Below are 19418 nucleotides of genomic sequence, written 5' to 3' on the forward strand. Positions count from 1 at the left end.
TTTAAAGATTTTATTTATTTATTCATGAGACACACACACACACACAGAGAGAGAGAGAGAGAGAGAGAGAGAGTCAGAGGGAGAAGCAGGCTCCATGCAGGAGCCTGACGTGGGACTCGATCCTAGGACTCCAGGATCACCCCCTGGGCTGAAGGCAGATATTTAACCGCTGAGCCACCCAGGCGTCCCTTTCTGTCTGGTTTAATGGTTTAGTGGCAGCAGCCCAATTGTCATGGACAGATGAATGGATAAACAAACTGTGGTTGATTTATACATTGTATACATCCATACTCTAGAATCTCATTCATCCTGAAAAGGAAGTGTTGACACCTGCTACAAGCAGATGAACCTAGAGGACATTATTCCCAGTGAACTAAGCCAATCACAAAAGGGCAAATACCACATGAATATATTTTATATGAGGTACCTAGAGTAATCAAATTCATAGAAACAGAAAGAGCAGTGGGTGCCCAAGGTCTAGGGGGAGAGGAGAATCCTTCGATGGGTAGAGTTTCCGTTTTCTAAGATGAAAAAGTTCTTGAGATTGTCCACACAACCAGGTATACCCTTACAGTGTTGAATCGTACACCTGAAACTGGTTAAGATGGCAAATTTTGTGTTATGTGTTGTTGAACACAGAAAAAAATTAAGTAATAAAAGTAAAATATAATGACCCCCCAAAAAAAGAAAGTGGAGATGGAAAAGCCTCCAAGTCGGGTCATGTCAGGCCCAGGCAGTTTTTGGCGCCCAGGACCCTCAAATGCCCATGGGGGATGGGGCTAGGCTAGGCATCTGGGGCACAGGCGAGAATCTGAAGGGGCAGGACTCTGCCAACCTGGACACCTGTCACAGCTCTGGCTCAGGGGCTGCTGGACCCTGCCCCCAAAGTCCTCACCTGCTGGCTCCTCCGTGTGGAGCCTCCCACTCCCTCTGGATCATGCTTAAGGCTCTCTGAGGCTCATGCCTTTTAGCAGGAAAGGGTTGAGTCCCCACTGTATGCCAGGCACTGTGCTAGCTGCTCCTGGGGGTGTGAGGGGGATGCCCAGGGGACCCCAAAGAGTGACCAGAGCAGGCTCACATGGGGCAAGGGCTTGTGCATAAAGGTAGGAGGAGGTGTCCTGGCTCTGAACCTGGAGTGGAATGGAATGGAACAACACCCCCCCCCCCCCGCCCCGCCCCAGGGCTGTGTTTGTGCAAATGCCTGTGTGGTCCAGAGCGGGTCATGTCTGCGGTCCCTTAGGATGCCCTGACAGTCTGTGTGAATCGGTGGGGGCAGAGGTGCACCTACAGACCCGAGGCCCCTGTGTGCACAGGCTGGGGAGCACAATGCGAGTGGCCAGCGCGGGCGGCGACGCTCCCAGAGCGGAGACCGCGCGCTCGGACGGCTGGGGCGATGCTGCCTGCTCTGATCCCTAACTCATTATTAAGCTTCTCGCTCTTTACAGACGCTCCCTGCGCCTCCCCCGCTCGGGGCTGCAGCGGCGCAGGCGCCAGGCCGAGCCGAGCGCCGAGCGGGGAGCGGGCGGCCGTGCTCCGGGCCGGGGTCCCGGGGGAGCAGGTGAGCGACCCCCGCCGCGCGGCCCCCAGGCCCTTGCGGAGACGCCGCCCGGCCGCGCTGCGCCGGCGCCCCCGCCTTCCCCGCCTGGCAGTGCCCGTCCTGCCTCTGTTGGCATCATCCCTCCTTCCCCTGCCTGGCATCCCTCCTCCCCCCTGCCTGGTATCTCCTCTGCTCCCGCCTGCCTGGCATCCCTCTCCTGCCTGCCTGGCATCCTCCTCCCCCCTGTCTGGCATCTCCCCCTGTCTGACATCCCCCTCCGCCCCCCTGGCCTCTCCCGGTACTCCTCCCTGCCTGGCATCTCTCTGGTCGCCCCAGTGCCTGACATCCCTCCTCCCCCCTGCCTGGCATCTTCCTTCTCACCCCTTCCTGGCACCTTCCTCTTACCTGGCACTTCCCCTTACCTGGCACCCCCTCCTCTCTGCCTGGCATCTTCACCCCCTCCTCCTCTCCGGATCTCTTCCCCACTCCTCTCTTCCTCCCCCCCCCCCCCCCCCGCCCCCGCACATCCCCCACCCTCAGCCTGGTACCTCTTCCTCCTTCCCCCTTTCCTGCACCTCTTCCATGGCTGGCAGGCTCCCCCCTACCTCCTCTCTGATACTTCCCCCTGCTCATCTCTGCCTGGCATCTCTCCCTCCTTCCCCTACCTGGTACCTCCCCATTCTCCCTCCACCTGCATTTCCCTTCCTTCCCTTTGCCTGGCACTCTCCTGCCTGGTACCTTCCTCTCCTCCCTCATGTCTGGCACCTTCCCTCCTCCCTGATTGCCTTGCACCTACTCCTCCCCATCGCCTGCCACCTCCTCCTGCCTAGCGTGTTCCCATCCTGCTCCTGCCTGGCATCCTCTCCCTCCTACCCACTCCTCTGCCTGGCACCTCCCCTCCTCCCCCCTGCCTGGCACCTCCCCTCCTCCCCCTGCCTGGCACCTCCCCCCCACCCATCCTGCCTGGCACCTTCCCTCCTCCTGCCTGGCACCTTCCCTGTCTCCACCTGGCACCCTCCTGCCTGGACACCTCTCTCCCATTCAGGTTGCCTCTCTGTTTTCAGCCTCCCTGCAGAGCTCCTCCCCCCAGCACCCCTGGGCTGGTAACCTCTCCCCCCTTAGCATCTTCCACCTCTCATTGCCAGCCCTGCCTCCTTACACTTTTTGGAGTTGCCTCCTGGCCAACACCACCTATGTGTGACCCTGAACCACTCTTATACTTGTAGCACCGCCTGGTCCTCGTCCCCCACACTTCACCTGCCCAAGGACTCCACTCCTGGGCTGGGTCCTGACCCCAGCCTGTGGCTCTGCTGCTCACACAGGAGGGTGAAACCACGAAGGCCGTGCACTCAGGGAGGGGCTGGCGTGAGCAGAGTGGGCACATTAGGAACTGGCCTACTCCACCTGCCTGCCACCAGTGGGACTCCCTCAGGTGTCCCTGGGCTCCAGAAGCCATCCAAGACCATCCGGCTCCAGGGCTGTGCCCTGTACCTCCAATGCCCAGGTCCCCCTCCCCTCCCCTCCCCTGCCTACTGCCTCCTCCCAGATTTGCCTCCCCTGCTGGGCCTGGGTCTTGCCTGGATGCTCTGCTCTCTGTCCTTCCAGCTCAGACCTGCCACCTGGTCTCTGCTGACTGCTTCCTGCTCTCACCCCACTCCCACCCTGTGCTCCCCTGCAGCCCTAGCTGGCCCTTGCCCGTCCCCTCCATGCCCATCCCATTCTACACACCTCCTGTTCTCTTTCTCAGACCTCCTTGTCACTGAGTTTGGTCCACCCAGCCAGCCCCCTCAGGCTCCCTTTCCTCCCTAGCCCTTAGAGGTCCATTTGGACTCTGCCTGTGGGACTCTGGGTCTGGCCCGCCCCTCCCACCACCCTCTTCTTTCAGATTCTCCTCACAATGGCCCTTGGTGCTACAGGTGCAGTGGGCTTTGGGCCCGGGCACCCAGGGGGCACTGGATGACTCCCCTGCTGCAGGACCCCGCCACCTATGACGCCAGGCCTTCAGCACCCACCCGCCGTGGTACAGGTAGGCGCTGCCCCCCAAGCCCGGGAGCAGGAGCCCTGGGACCCCTCTGAAAGGTGCTGGCCCTCGGCCCTCTGCCCTGAGCCAGACCAACAACAGTACTTCTTCTCATCCCCTCTGCTGCTACTGGGGCCATCCCCTCCCTACCTCCTACCCACCTTGCTGCTGGGGCCATCCCCCCACCCCCTGTCCCCCCTGTTGGGGCCATCCTCCCATCCCCCACTAGTAAGACTCCCCTACCCACTGCTGCTGGGGCCATCCCCACTGATGGGGACATCACCCCACTCCCTAACCCTCCTGCTGGGGCCATCCCCACCTCCTATACCCCCTGCTGGGGCCACATCCAAACCCTGCTGACATCTTCCACCCTTGCATCACCTCTTCTGAGTGCCCCTCTCATCCTGCCTCCCTGGGTCCTCCCCATGAAAGCCAATCTGAACCAGGAACCAGCGAGCCTGAAAGCAGTGTTTGGTTCAGGTGAAAATGCTCTGGGGCTCTGACTTAGTTCATTTTCTCCCCACTCACAGACATCCAGACACATGCCCCTTTTAGCTTCACCTGTGTGTGTGCACATGTGCACACTGTAGGCACACAGGTGCTCTCTGCTAGCTGGGGGGAGCCTGCAGATGCCTAACACAACTTGGACTCTAGAAACTTAGCCCCAAACATGCCTTGGCAAACCTCTAGGAGCCTTCCAGAACCCAGGCGACGGTTTGTTCTTGGCAGGAGGGGGAGGTGGTAGCAGCCTGTTGCATGGGCTCTGGGGGGGCCAACCCCGTGTTGCCACTGGGCAGGTCTCAGACTCAGAGGTGCTCCAGGTCCTTCGTATGGGAGCTAGACCTTCCTGAGTGCGAGGAGCTTGGCCTGGCTTGTATCATATTGGTGCCCCTGGTCCAGGGGGGAGCCCCGAGGCCCAGGGTGGAGAGGCTACCTGCCCGAGAGCCCCCGTACAGCTGTGGGAAAGGGCAGGAGCTGGGTCTGAGGCCTGCATTCTGGTCTGCGTTCCGCCTCCCCAGCCTCCCCAGTGGGAGTCTCCTGTGACAGGCCGGGGGCTGGGGGGCCATGAGGTGTGAGGGACTGAGCCCCTGACCTCAAGACCCACAGTCCAGCAGAGGGACAGACTTAGGAGAGCCCCCAGGGAGCACCACAGCAGACAGTCCAGGCCCCAGGGCTCTGAGGGGAGAAGCCTTGGAAGGAGCAGCATGCTGAGGGCTTTCAGAGGACGAGGGGCTGGGTGAAATGAGGGTGGCTGTCTCAACTGCTCCTCCCTCAGCAAGGCAGAGGAACTCACTGCCCTGCCTGAGCTGTTGGGAAGGCCAGGGCCGCCCCATTCTCCTCCCTGCCACCCGTGGCACTGGCTGATGCCTCGGGCAGAATGGTGCTGTGGCCAGCTTTGGGGGAGCCTGGCGCTGTCACCTGATGCTGGTCCAGGTGGAAGCAAGTGCGATGCTTTGCAGGACAGTCAAGGCCCCAAACAAAGGTCCTGCCCTTTGCCCCACATCCTAACTGCTGCCTCAGGTTAAGTGTGGACCTGCTTGTTCCCCAGCTTGCAGGGGTTGGTTTTTCCAGTGCAGAATCCTAAAGAAAAGGTGGTGTGCTTTCTGGGCAACTCTCAAGTTTTCACGCGTCTGAGGGTGGAGGCTTGCCCAGCAACTGGGGTCCCTGGGAGGTGCACTGGAGCCAGGGACCCCACATGTGAGTCCTTGTAAATCGTGGCTGATTTGGGGGATACTGAGCTCGGTTCTAACCTGGCTCCCCAGCAGTAGGTCGGTGCCCTGGGTTGTTCCAGACCCTGCCTGAAGGAGTGATCACCCCGAAGATTGGGCAGCGGAGGCAGGGAGGTGTGAGAAGCTGGGGGTAGAGGTGGGGGGTGGGGTTTGGAGGCTCAGCGGGTGGTGGGTATGTCCTAGTGACACCTGGTGAATTGAGTGAATTGAGTGTCCATCCTGAGGTTCCTGGGACCCTCTCCATCTGATGGAGTTCTGATGGAGTATATGGTGAGGTGCCAGGGGTTCTGGTGAGGTTTCTGGCATCTTGTTTTAGAGCTGCATTAACATGAAATTGGGCTTCCTTCAGCATGTGCAGTCCCAGGCATGGAGCCGGCTTTGACGCTTGGCGGCTTGGGCACGTGCTGTCATTTGGATGCTGACAGGCCCTGTGCTAGCGTCTAGACAGCGTGGTGGCTCGAGCCCAGGCGTGCAGCAGCTGGAGGCTGTCTTCGCCCTGCGAGCTGGCAGTGTGATTGCAAGTGAGAGCTCGTTATTAGTGAGCGCTAAGTGGTGGAGGTAATGAGCTGGAGGTGTCACCAGGAGGGGGTGTCACGGGAAGAGGCGTCAGGAGGTGTCACGAGAGAAGGCTGTGTTGCAGACACGTGGGATGAGTGAATGGCCCTCGGATTGGGCTGGATCCTGAGCCCTCTTGGATGACCGCGCCATGGGTGTCACCCTGCTCCTGGTGGGCACTCAGCTGCCAAATGCCTGGTAGGGGGCTGTGGCCGTGGCCCCGGTGCCCCGTGCTGGCAAGGGGTGTACAGACCCTTGGGGCCCTGGTGAGAACCCTGAGGGAGAGTGGTTGCTCACTTCAGCCTGGCCCGCCTCTTGATTTGATTCCCAAGCTGTGAAACCAATTTCTTTGTTACCTAAACTTACTTCCAGGAAATTTGAGAATGTGTCTTATGAGCATGTGTCCCGCTCATGCCTTTCCTGGAATTTACAAACTTGGATCGTCTCCCATGTCAACCTTCTTTCCAGACCGAAGAACATTCTGGGGCCCAAAGCGAGGAGCAGTGTACTGTGGGGAGGGAGAAAAGCAAAGACAGGAAGACACAGGAAGATGTGCTTGTGACCCAACCTCTCTCCTGACAGGGTCCAGAGGGAGGGGCACTTTGCAAAGACGGGTGTAGTGAGGAAGTCAGGACATCGGGGAAAACAGGTGGCAGCCAAGGGTGATGCTAGTGCATAAAACACAAACCCTGAGGCCCCAAGGGCCCTGAGACCCTTGAGAAGTCTCTCCTGTGTGATGACTTTGAGGGTGGGACACTGGGTGACAGAACTAGGCAGTGTCCCCGACAATACCATGGGTTTCCTCGGCCAAGGCAAAGAGCAACCCCATAGTATACACAGCCATGTATAAATATTGCTGGTCATGGTCAATGACAAGAGAAAAGTTAGAAGGGCTAGATGAAGACGTCGCCTTCAGGAAACGCTCTACGTGTTAATAGTCACAACAACATCTTTGAGAGCTAGCAGGCAGCAGGAAGGTCTATTTAAAATCGAGAATTCAGTACAGAGTCACATTCTTGGGGAATGGTAATACCCTGGTAGGAATGTAGATACCCCAACTAGCACATCTGCCCAGCAGGTGAGTGTGGGTATAGGGTGGGACCAGTCACAGTGGGTTCTCAGTGGGTCGTGAACCCATTGAGAAGTAGGCACGTGTGTCAGGGACATGTCAGCTTCATTACAGGGTCAGCCAGACTTGAACCTGAGGCCTGGATATAGCAGAGATTCTATACCCTAACTTGGGGTTGCTAATCTGGGGCATGAGAACAGGTTGAAATGGGGTCCCTCCTGCCAGCAGACACAGCCACAAGGTCACGGCAGGCTGCAGGGACCAGCCTTGATGTGACCACCCCCTTGGCCCCAGACCCAGGAGCCCCAGACCCAGGAGAGGAACTTGTCCTGTGGATGTCAGACCCCCCACCTCAGCAGGCAGAGAACCCCTCCCATGGGGTGGGAAAGGTGGCAAGATTATTCCAGAGTCTTCACTCCAGAGGAGCAGAGTAGAAATCTCCCCGTGAACACATGATGACAAGAGCACAGGGTCCCCTGCACGGTGGAGGTGGGGCTGGCCTTCTTGCCAATGGCGACACAGAAGCTCAAGCCCAGACCTGGGCGTGACATTTGACCACCCCTCTTCCTTCTCCTCCCATTGGAACAATCATCTCTTCCTTTTATTTGATTTTATTTCCTAGACACATCTCAGTTTCATCTGCTTATGCCTCATGTCACCACCCTAGGCATGCCTCTGTCGTCTTCTGCCTGGACTGCTAGGGTAGCCACCCAAGGGGTGCCTCACTCTCAGTATGGGCCCCTCCTCCCAATACCACCCCCCTGGCATAGTCAGGGTTTCTGCAAGACGGACCTGATCTCTTCTGTCTTCTGTTTCCTCGAGGGCTTCAAGCGCCTGCCCTCACTCAGGGCCTTCCCTCATGCTGTTCCCTTTGCCTGCAACACACTTCCAGCTCCCTTCACCTGCCTAAATCTGCCGCTCCATCAAGACTTGACTTAAATGCCATTTCCTCAGGGACACTTTCTCCTTACCCTGGTTAGGTATAAAGTCTCACCTTCTTATATCTTATAGCATGTACCAAAAATTTAAATATTTCATTTTAGTGCTCCTGAAAGGCACAGACTGCATCTGTCTTGTTCAGCACAATATGGAAAAATATTTTGTGAATGAAAGAGGTGGGGGTAGGGATGGGAGGAGGTGGCTCTGACAGCTGATCTTAGGAGGACCCTCAGGGGCATCTGGGTAGCTCAGTTGGTTAAACATCCAACTCTTGATTTCAGCTCGGGTCATGACCTCAGGGTCGTGGGATCCAGCCCCACGTCGGACTCTGTGCTGTGTGTGGAGCCCACTCAGGATTCTCCCTCTCCCTCTCCCTCTGTCCCTCCCCTGCTCTCTCACTTGCTGTCTCTTAAAGCATGGAAGGAAGGAAGGAAGGAAGGAAGGAAGGAAGGAAGGAAGGAAGGAAGGAAGGAAGGAAGGAAGGACCAATCCTGAGATCCCTTTGTACTGTTGGCCCTGCCTGCTCTACACCCCTACAGCCCAAGGGTGGGCCTTTTTTGTCTTTCCACCTTGACCTGCTGACACCTGAGCTGCTCTTGGTCCACGCCTGGGCATCAGTCCCTTTCCAAAAGGACCTATTCACTATATTCATAGACACTCCTTCCATATTTAGTTCTTTTTAAAAATATATTTATTTATTTGAGAGAGAGTGGGGGGGGGAAGGGCAGGGAGTGGGGGTGGCAATGGGAGCAGAGGGAGAGAGAGAATCTTAAGCAGACTCCCCACCGAGCACAGAGCCTGACACAGAGCTTGATCCCTCCAACCCTGAGACCATGACCTGAGCCAAAATCAAGAGTCAGATGCTAAAAAAAAAAAAGAGTCAGATGCTTAACTGACTGAGCCACCCAGGCGCCCCATCTTTAGTTGTTCTTGTGGTGAGGAGAATCTTCCTTCCTGTGACCCTGGTCTTGCCCTCTGGAGTTACAGAGAATAAACCCCATCTGCTTCCATGGCATCTGACTGCCTCCAGACATGTGGCAGCAGTTGTCCATACTCCCTGGGCCACTCTCAAGAACATTCAGGTCTGGCTTCCTCACATGTCCCTTACCTGGGGGCCTGTGCAGGCTGCTCACGACCTTGGTGCCCCTGGGAGGGCTGGAGGCCAGTGGGGCTGCCTGGTGCTGTGAGACAGACTTTGGGGCTCCCTGGTGTCCATGGGGAGGTGGGCTCTGGCCCTTACCTGCGAGGCAGATGTGGGAAGAGGCATCTGGTCCTCTGGGCCTCCGTGTCCCGTCTGTAAGGTGGGATTTGATGCCCCTTCTATAAAGATCCAGTGGGGGAAAAAAAAAAAAAAGATCCAGTGGGAAGCTAAGTATTGAGCACTTAGCTCAACATCCAGCAGGTGATGAACTCCAGAGTGCCCCTTGTCACCTGGTGGGTTAATATGGGATGCTCAGTGCTACCGTCCGCACTGCCATGTCCAGGTGTCATCTGTAGACCCTGTTTCCATCTCACCCTGGGTTCTGGGCCCAGCTTCCACCCTCACCCCCGCGGTTCCACTGTTGCCCCATAAAGGCCTTAGAGTCTGCAAGAAGCCCCTGGGCCTCCTCCCCTTGCTGAGGACTCCATTTTCCTTGCTCCCACGTCCTGAACTCGGGTGTAGAGTTACCTAGTTCGCTTCCCCGCCAGCAGCCCTCCTGCAGCCTGATGCCAGCTGCACATCTAAGGGCCCTGCCTTCCTTGCCTTTAGTAAAGTTTTGAGTTGGAAATAGAAAGTCAGCTGGCAGGAAAAAAAAAAAAAAAAGAAGGCCGGCAGGGTGGAGGAGAGAGTCCCATGGTACCCTGGCTGTCCTGGGCTGTGAGCAGATCGGATCCGGATCCGAATCTGGTGTCAGCAGTGGAACTACAGCAGGAGCCCTGGTGGGTGGATGGGCTGGCTTGCAGGAGGGGCCCCAGCAGCCCAGTGGCCAGAGGAGAGGGAGGAGAAACTGAACTCTGGCTCTGTCCACAGACCCCACCCTAGCCCACCCGGCAGGAAACATTGTTTTGCTTTTGTGCCTCAGTTCCCTCTTTGACCCTTGCCACCCCACCACCATCTTAGGCTGGCCTCTTCCTTCAGAAGAAAACCATCTTAGAAATCCTGTCAAAGGGCAGCTCTGGTGGCTCAGTGGTTTAGCGCCACCTTCAGCCCAGAGTGTGATCCTGGAGTCTTGGGATCGAGTCCCACATTGGGCTCCCTGCATGGAGCCTGCTTCTCCCTCTGCCTGGGTCTCCCCCCCCCCACCCCACCCCCAATGTCTCTCATGAATAAATAAATAAAATCTTAAAAAAAAAACCCTGTCAAAAAATGCTCATGTTGGGTGGACTGCAGCCCCACTTGTCCAGACTCCCCCTCCCCCACGCCCTCGGTTCTACCTCTCACTTCTTCAGCAGCCCTGAGACTCCAGAGCAGCCCCCTCACCCCCCACCCTGGGACGGAGAAGAGCCAGGCAGGCCCCGGGCAGAAGAATAGCAACCAGTGTTGATTGAGAGCTTATGGCAAGTTTTAGGAATGGTTTTAAGAACCTGTCATGGTTTAGCTGATTTATCCTCACCACAAGGCTATGGGGTAAATGCCAGTATTATCACCATCACTTTCAAGATGAGAAACTGAAACAGAGAGAGGTTGAGTGACTCCCCAATGGTAACCACATCCAGCCCTCAGAGGTGTGTGGTGACCCAAACCACAGCGGCCCTCAAAGAGGCAAAGTGGCCAGCCCTCTCCACAGGTGCAGGCCAGCCCCTTGTACCCCAGCACCTAGGCCCAAGGTCAAAGGCTAGTTGACTTGGTGCTCAAAGCTCACATCATCATTTATATTCATTGCTGGGCCCCAGGGCTTTAGAGTTTGCAACCCCCAAAATGAAGGGTGTGATAAATCAGAGAGGTCCTGCTGCTTCACCATGTACAGCCCCTCCTCGATTCCATCACATTGTTTCCAAGTGTATCTGGCTTGTGTTGCCAGATTTCCACGTTTTTTTTTTTTTAAGAGATGGAAATCAGGCTTTTTATGTGAAATCTCTCAATTTTTAAGAATTTTATTTTATTTTTAAAGATTTTATTTATTTATTCATGAGAGACAGAGAGAGAGAGGCAGAGACACAGGCAGAGGGAGAAGCAGGCTCCATGCAGGGAGCCCGACGTGGGACTCGATCCCAGGACCCCGGGATCACGACCTGAGCCAAAGGCAGATGCTCAGCCGCTGAGCCACCCAGGTATCCCTCATCAGTGAATTTTAAACAGAATACTAAGATTCTTGTTAAAAATTGAGGTTCCTCCCCCAGGTTGAGATGGGGATCCCAGTGATGTGCTGCTAATAGGAGGGACTGGAGGTAGAATCCTCCGTTGTCAAATCCCCCTCAAAGTTTGAGTTTTATTTTATTTTTTAAAAGACTTTATTTATTTATTCATGAGAGACACACACAGAGAGAGGCAGAGACACAGGCAGAGGGAGAAGCAGGTTCCATGCAGGGAGCCCGACGTGGGACTCAATTCCGGATCCTAGGATCATGCCCTGAGTCAAAGGCAGAAGCTGAACTACTGAGCCACCCAGGTGTCCCAAAGCTTGAGTTTTAAACCCAGAGCAGTGGCTGGTGAGGCAATTCAGGTCACCTTTGACAACCAATGATGGGGGCGCGGGATGCAGTTTGATGACAAGCTGAAAAGAACAGTGATCTTGAGGTCAAAACATGGAAGTTTGAGTCCAGTCTTGGACACCACCAGTTTCCTGTCTGGCTCTGACAGAGTCAATCATTAACCTCATGTTCCTCATCTTGAAAATGGGCATAATAACATTCAGCCCTTTAACTTCTGGGATGTTGAAGGAACCACATTAAATAATGCATCCTGCTCTATTTTGGAGGCTACGAAGCTCCATAAAGATGTATGTGCTACTTCGGAGGTGTTTGACAAAGCCTCTCCTAGTATCTTGAGTGTGACACATAAACGTGGGCTGGATGCAGTAGCATGCTGGTAAATATTTAACAACTGGCTCTTGACAGGGTGGGAAGGGGGAGCTGGAATCTGATTTGTATTATTTGCCAATCTCCATGGTATAAATACTCCTACCATGGCTGATTTTAAACTACCAACATCTCTGGATGTTACTACGATCGAGTAAATTGGCTGCCAACTGGAGACTAAGCCCAAAGGTTGTAGGTTGTCTGGAGAGAGGGCTTTGTCTGTCTGTCTGCCTTTTCCAGTACATTCAGCATCCACTTGGATGAAGAGAGGTCATGCTCGTGGATCTGTGATGGACACGCAGCTGGTAAGGATGGCAAATATATCAGATCACCGAGCTGAGATTCAAAAGATCTCAAGCTAGAATGATGGGCTGATTCCTACGAGATGAATATTGACAGGAATAAGTAAAAGTATCCGTTCTTGAGGCCAAATAGGCGGCTTTAGATGGATGGGACAGGAGGCACCTTTCAGCACAGAGTACACAGAGAATTGAGGTTTTAATTGATGGCGAGTTCACTAAAAGTCCAAATTGGAATGGGATGTTTAGCAAGGAGTGATATGCTACTAACAGTAATGACTACGTTTGGGCCCCTGTGACTTACAGAGAATTCCCACGTGCGTCCCCTCAGTACTGTTTTGCTGTTCACAGTAAGTCAGGGATAGAGGTGGAGTGGTGGCGTGTGCCCATTTTAAAGATAGGCAGACTGAGGCTTAGAGAGGTTGACACAACTTGGCCCTTTTGTACTCCTGTCAACCAGTGATGGAAAAAAGGCTCAAAATCAGGTGTTCTGCCCCAGGTTTTGCCCTGTGTTTTCTCCTAAGCCTGTTGTTCTGAGTGCTGTGCTTTTGGAGGCTCCGGGCAGACTGGGGATGTGAGGGGGCAGGCTGGTAGCACCTGGACTGGCAGGCAGGTCACATGAAGACCAACACAGGAGTAGAGAAAGCGGGGTTGAGGGAGATGGGTTAGTTTCCTAAGGCTGCCAAGGTGTCAGCTGGGGTTTGGGTTCCTTCTGAGGCTGTGAGGGAAGATCTGCCCCAGGCCTCTCGCTCCGTGGCTTGCAGTCAGCTCAGACGGCCTTTCCCAAGTTGCATGTCTCTCCTCTGTGTGTATCTGTCCCTGTGTCCTGATTTCTCCTATTTTATGACACCAGTCATATTGGATTAGGGTCACCATAAGAACCTCATTTTAACTTGATTACCTTTGTAAGGACCCCATCTCCTAGTAGGAACACATTCTGAGGAAGACGGATTAGGACTCCCTCCCAACAAATGAATTCAGACAGGGAGACACAATTCAAGCCCTGCTGGGGATGGTGGTGGGGACGAGGATGGGGGAGTGGGGGAACTGTGAGGGCGCCTTCAGAATTTGGAGCATATCTTATGGAGGAGGAGGAATATGAGCTCTAGGGAGCCAGAACCTCTAGGAGGTGACCCAGGCTCATGCCTACCACAGGAAGAACCGAGGTCCCCGCTGCCACTGAGTCGTCCCTGGGGCCCCTTGGCCACTGGGACACCAGCTCCTCACCTGGCTGTAGGGGTTGTGGAGCCAGAGGGAGGCCTCGAGCCCTCTGTTCCCACAGGTACCCAGGCATTCGCCAGTGTGCACCAGTAGAGCCTCCCAGCTGGCTGCACCGCTGCCACTGCTCCTCACTAGCTGCACCTGCCCCCTCTGCCAGAGTTTGGGCACAGCTCCTCGGGATGCCCCCAGCCATGGCTGTAGCTGCTGGCTCCTCCACAAGGCCCACCCCTCTGAAGAGGTAGCTGCTGGGGGCTGAGTGCCTCTTTTCCCCATAAAGAAGCCCAGAGTTCCAGAATGGGACACACGGCGCCTGCACCCCTCTCTCCCTGCCAGAGCAGCAGCTGTCTTGGGGCAGGATCTGACCTGAGCCTCCCACCATCTCCTTGCCTTCCATCCCACGTGTCCCTATCCAGTCCACAAATTCATGGTGTCCCGTGGGGCTGAGGCTGTGTCTAGGGGGTGGGTGAGCAGCCCTTCATACTGGGGCTGCCCCAGAGCATCACCCACCTATGGCCTGTGGCTAGGACCACATGGTCTGGAAGGAGGCATGCACTAAGGGAGTTCTTTGGAAGCTTCTGTGTCTCGGTGAAGTGAAAAGCCAGGGCCTCAGCTGGGAATGAGGAGGGAGATGAGGAGTTGGTGGCTGAAGGGGAGCAAATGTGAAAACTCGTGTAGGGAGCAGAGCGGGAAAGAGTGTGCGTGGATCCCTACTTTGCACAGTAGGTGCTCACTAAACATGTGTCAGGACGGGACAGCAGAGGAGTAAGGGGACAAGTGCGGGAGGAGGCCCTGCTTCTTCCGGATGCCCCCAGCAGCAGCTCCTGAACCTCATTTTCTCTCTTGGCGCAATGGTTGCCCTTATGAATTCTTCTTATATGTGAGTCCAGTTGCTTTGCCACTTCTGGTGGCTCCTGGATGTCTTCCTTCCCTCATTTCCTGCGGTCCTGACCAAGTTTCTGGGACGCCTGCACAGGCTTCCCATGTAAGACCACCCCGAGTACCAATGCCACTTGCCACACTCAAGGAAGCTTCCAGTGGTTGGGGAAGAACCCAGACTCTGTGAGGGCTCCCAGAGCCACTGTAATTAGACACTATGAATAATTAATTGCCAGGCTGACCCCTCAGTGGTACCCTCCATGGTACATCTGACTGTCCCACAGCTGGGGGCTCTGAGGGCCTCCTGTTGTCATCAGTCCTAGGTGGGGATTGTTGGACAGCAGGACCACCAGGACCCAGAGCAGAAGGCAGGGAAGTGGCAGCCTGAGGCTCAGGTGGGCTTAGCATCAGGAAGCTAGTAGCAACAGCGACTGTTATGACTTCATTTTAATCCTCACATTTACCCGTGAGTCAGGTGGAGGGCTCTGTCTTGAGGGCAGGGAGGATGAGCCTCGGACAGGTAAAGTAACTTGTGCAGAGTCATGAGCTGAGCGTGAACCCAGGACCATCAGACTCTAGACCCCTGGTTCTCCACCCAGGGCAAGTGCACCCTCCAGGGACAAAGGACAGTGTTGGGAGATATTTTTGTTTGTCACACTGCAAGGGGAGGTGTGAGGGGCATGCTGGTAGAATTTTCTGGATAGAGGCCAGGGATGCTACCGACATTGAACGATATGTAAGACGGCCCCCACAAATAAAGAATTATCCAGCCCCAAAGGTCAGAGGCTCTAAGGCTGGGAAGTCCTGTTCTGAAGTCTAAGCTCAGAGTCATCCCACTGTGGTGCCTGCAGAGACCCCACCCAGGGCAGTGGGTTCAGGGCCTGGGGGAGGATGGGACCCCAGAAGACTGGAGTAATGGGTAGGCCAGGAAGGCCTCATTGTCACAGCCCTGTCCCAAGACAGACTAGGTTGCCGTGGCCAAACCAAAAGCCCCAATCTGGCAGCAAGGGCAGGGGGTCAGGGCTACCTGAGAGGAGCTACCTGGAGGGGGTTCATTATGGGGTGGTAGGCACCTGCTGGCCTTATTTACAAAGGATTGTGGAATCAGGGGCTGGGCACCAAGCAGGTCCTGAGACCATCCTCCTCTATCTTCTCCCTACTGCCTGCCCCCTGGTGAATCTTCATGAGGCCTCTTGGCCATCACTACAGGTCTTTGAACCCAGAAGAAAAGAGTAAAGAGGGCATTGTGTGGGGACACCAGAGAGGCTGAGCCCAGCCCTGACTGTGAAATTCTTGATCATAGACCAGCTCAAAGACCATCTCCTGGCAAGCCCACACATTTTTTGCCCTGTTCCCCCAGGAAATCTACAGTCCTCCACACACAGATGGAGTCTTTAGGCTAAGTTAGACCCTCTGAGTCCAGACCTATGGTCACCCAGTGGCACCAGGAAAGGGCAAGGTGGCACTGGGGCTGCCCCAGAGCATCACCCACCTATGGCCTGTGGCTAGGACCACATGGTCTGGAAGGAGGCAGAACTAAGGGAGTTCTTTGGAAGCTTCTGTGTCTCCATGAAGTGAAAAGCCAGGGCCTCAGCTGGGAATGAGGAGGGAGATGAGGAGTTGGTGGTTGAAGGGGAGCAAATGTGAAAACTCGTGTAGGGAGCAGAGCGGGAAAGAGTGTGCAGGGAGGAGGGACAGCGGGACGGCTGGGCAGCATGGGGCCAGTTGAAGTTGGTGCTCCTGAGCAGTGAGACCCCATTGGGGTGGTTAGTTGTCTCTTTCCAGCCACATTCAGGTGCCAGGTACAGGGGAGAATTTGGTGAAGTTGGATTTAACTTCTAAGTAAGAGAGTCAAGAATGTATGCAAAACAGGGGAAATGGTGAATTTTATTTTATGTATGCTTTATCATTATTTTTAAAAAGATTTTCATTTATTTATTTGAGTGAAAAAGAGCATGCACCAACAGTGGGGAGGGGTGGAGGGAAGAGAAGAAGCAGACTCCCCACCCAAGCAGGGAGCCTAAAGGCAGAGCTTGATCCAGAGACCCTAGGATCATGACCTGAGCTCAAGGCAGACATGTGACCAACTGAGCCACCCAAGTGCCCCATTATAATATTTTTTAAAAGAATCATATGTAACGGTGTAGTTGTGATGAGGGGTGAGGGTCAGAGAAATGGACCAGAGGGTCTGGTGGAGTCACAGGCTCTGGGGATCTGGGAACTAGACAGAGTGAGCTGGAAGGAAAGGAGATGGTGGTCAGAGGGAGGTGCTCAAGGGGCTGCAGTTGCTAGAATGAGAAGGCCCAAGAAGGGGTGGCTCTGGAGCAAGTGGCTGGGGGAAGGTGGAGGATCTCCAGAGAGAGGTGGCCAAGGAACCAGAGACCCGAGGTGTGGGAAGGATCATCCATGCAGATCCCGAAAGGCAGCAAGAAGAGGACAGGTGTCAGTGAGTGTCCTCGAGTATCAGGGAGTGACAGTGAGCCAGGGTCTAGAACCCTCAAGAAATGGGCACCGGATGTGGGGCTAAAGTGCAGAGCCAGGGCTCTGGAAGCAGCAGCAAGGGGCAGAGAGGGTCCCTACCCCACCTCGAGGCCTGTGGCAGGATTGCTCTCAGAAAAATACTGCCACCATCAGTGGTGGTTTCTGGAGGGCTTCTCTCACAAGAAGGCAAAAAGGATGTTCACAGAAGTGGCCAATCATATTGGAAATTTTATTTTTGACAGACCATACAGTAGCAGGGCTCAGGTTGGGAGCTGGGAGAGGAAGAGAGGCCTTACAGAGCCTTAGGAAGCTGAAGATGAGGCAGAGGGGAGTCCAGGGCCTTCTGTGGGGCCTGACACAATCAGGGGGGATTACACAATGACAGGAAGGCAGGTGCACTCAAGACAGACCATGGAGAGAGATGGAGTGTCATGTTAGGAGGGGAGGGGCAGGGCTCTCTCTCCCCCATCCATGCTGTGTGATGGTGCCCTCACCCTGTGGGCAGGGCAGGGCCCACCCTTGACTCCAAATGGAACCAAAGATATCTGGTAGACCAGGTCCATGTGATGCTTCCATACATGTTTTATCTGTACATCCCACTGCCAGCTGACATTTGGTTTAATTTCCCCGAAACATTCTTCAAGGAAATGTACACAAATTTTTTCTTTGGCTCATTTTTCTTGACTCAGGTGACATCCCAGACCTCAGAATACAGTGGTCAGCAGAAATCCCTTTGACCACCTGGTCAGAGTAGTGGCTGAGGCCTCAGGAGCCTCCCAGGATGAGGGGGAGGACATTAAGCCACCAGGAGACTGTCCTGACACTGGTCATGAGGGAGCATTGAGCTATGGGAGAGAAGAGAGGAATCAGAGGTGCTGGGATGGTGCTCTTTTCTGCCAAGAAAAAGGCAGGCCAGGGCCTGGGAACCATGGGGTACAAGCAGGGCAGGAGTGATGGCTTCAGCCAGATAGAGGGCATTGTGGGGTATGTGGGTTTCCCGGCCCCTGGGGTTGGGCACCTAGGAGGAAGGTAGGTGGTGAGCAGGAGAGGCTTGCTGTTCCTTGGAGTCTTGACAGCCTGTGAGTCCTGAAACCACGGATCCCTTGTTTTTGCCCCTGAATCTAGGTAGACAGGCAGTGTTGGTCTACAGGGAGATGGGTGGGGAGCAAGGATGGTTCTGTGGGATCTCTCCCTGCCACTGCACCTGGCAGAGCTGTGCCTGTGGCCCACTCCCTAGGCTGTAGGACAAGAGCTGGGGCATTTAGAGCACACCTCGGGATCCCATATAAATACCTCCCACAGACCACCCCCATCCTGGCCAAAATGGGAAGCCGGCCAGTGTGGCTCCTTTTTGCTCAATGCTGTAAGCTCTTGGGTGTGGACGGCTTTGGGAGGCCATCTCATTGATGACGGCATGAGGGGAGAGTGCAAAGCTGCTACAAATCCAAAATGTGCTGCCCCTCTGGGCTGGGGGGGGGGGTTCTTAGGCCGCCAGTGAGCCAGCTCTTCATGCCTCTTACCAGTGTATGTGAGGTGTAGGTGAGGGGCCAGGGAGGGGATACAGAGCACCCCATCAGACTGAAGAAACCCACACAGAACAGGAGAGGAAGGATTAACTCATTCCACTAACCTTTATCATACACCTGCTTGCTGAGCAGGATGCTGGGGACCCCTGGGCGAGGCCTTACCCTGCCTCCAGGAGGCTGACTGTACAGTGATGAAGGCTCCCCTGGAGTGTAAGTGACAGGGACTAGCCTTCACCTTGGGTTAGCAAAACCCCTTCAATGGTGTGGGCCTATTTCCCTAGGTCTCTGTCTCCCTCTCCTTCCCACCGTGTCTGCCTTGGTTCCTGTCTTCTGGAATCCTTGGATTTCAGGGTAGGAAGGCCCTAGGAATCATCTGGCTACACCCCCTCCTTTTATACCTAAGAAAGCTGGGGGCCAGGGAGATATAGCCACTTGCCCAAGGTCACACAATTATTTTGGTGTCCTGGTTTATCTCAGTGTTTCACTTCTTTCTCTCATATTTGTCTTTCTTGTGTGTGTTTGCAAAACTGACACAGAAAGGCAAAGTCACACAAAGAGACAGACGGCCCCCTTGCTAGTAGCAGAGGGTGTCCAGGCACAGAAACATTCTCTCACAAAGAGGGAGGGACCCCTCGCTGCTTTGGCCTGGGAGGGGTAGTGGGGGGAGCCAGGAGGAGGAAGAGGACTATGCCCTGATGTCCTGTCTGCTGGCTGGAGGTAGCCCCTCACCAGAGGTGGGAGGGTTAAGGTGCACACTCTCTTCCATCCATCTCTGGGGACCAGGCCTGGCCCCAAGGTCTAGCTGGGGTTCCCTGGGACCTGGGATTTCGGCCAGGCAGATGGACTGGGTCAGAGCTGCCTCTGGACCCCTGGCCTGCCCCGGGGTTTGGTGACCAAAGGAGAAGTTGGGGGCTGCACTTAGCGATGGGCTTTAAGGAAGAAATCAGAGGTCCTCAGCCTGAGAGCTCCAGGTGGTCTCACCGGCTCTGCCTCTCTTGTCTCTCTGTCTCTCTCACAAACACACACGCGCTGACGCCCCAGTCGATGAGGGTGATTTCATTTCGCTAAGGAAAGCTTTACTGCCCGGGCTAGACGGAAAGGGGGGCAGCGGAAAGAGGTCTCTCCCCTGAGTCTGGCTTCCTTTGTTCCTCCCTCGCGTCCTCCCT

The 19418-nt window shown here is 55.2% G+C and overlaps 1 protein-coding gene across 2 annotated transcripts in view; it reads left to right on the plus strand.

Annotated features, from left to right (window-relative positions):
* Window positions 1–1479: 1479 nt before the first annotated feature.
* The window catches only part of SMARCD3 (SWI/SNF related, matrix associated, actin dependent regulator of chromatin, subfamily d, member 3), a 31405-nt gene continuing 13466 nt past the window's right edge, over window positions 1480–19418 (plus strand). The window contains exons 1-2 of one of the 2 annotated variants that reach the window (XM_055335103.1): window positions 1480–1558; window positions 3423–3563. In XM_055335103.1, coding sequence (XP_055191078.1) covers window positions 3525–3563 — 39 coding nt within the window. In that variant the 5' untranslated portion in view covers window positions 1480–1558; window positions 3423–3524. The remainder of the gene's footprint in view (window positions 1559–3422; window positions 3564–19418) is intronic. The other variant, XM_055335104.1, reaches the window with a different exon arrangement.

The sequence above is a fragment of the Nyctereutes procyonoides genome, unplaced genomic scaffold, assembly GCF_905146905.1.
Source record: "Nyctereutes procyonoides isolate TBG_1078 unplaced genomic scaffold, NYPRO_anot_genome, whole genome shotgun sequence".
Taxonomy (NCBI): domain Eukaryota; kingdom Metazoa; phylum Chordata; class Mammalia; order Carnivora; family Canidae; genus Nyctereutes; species Nyctereutes procyonoides.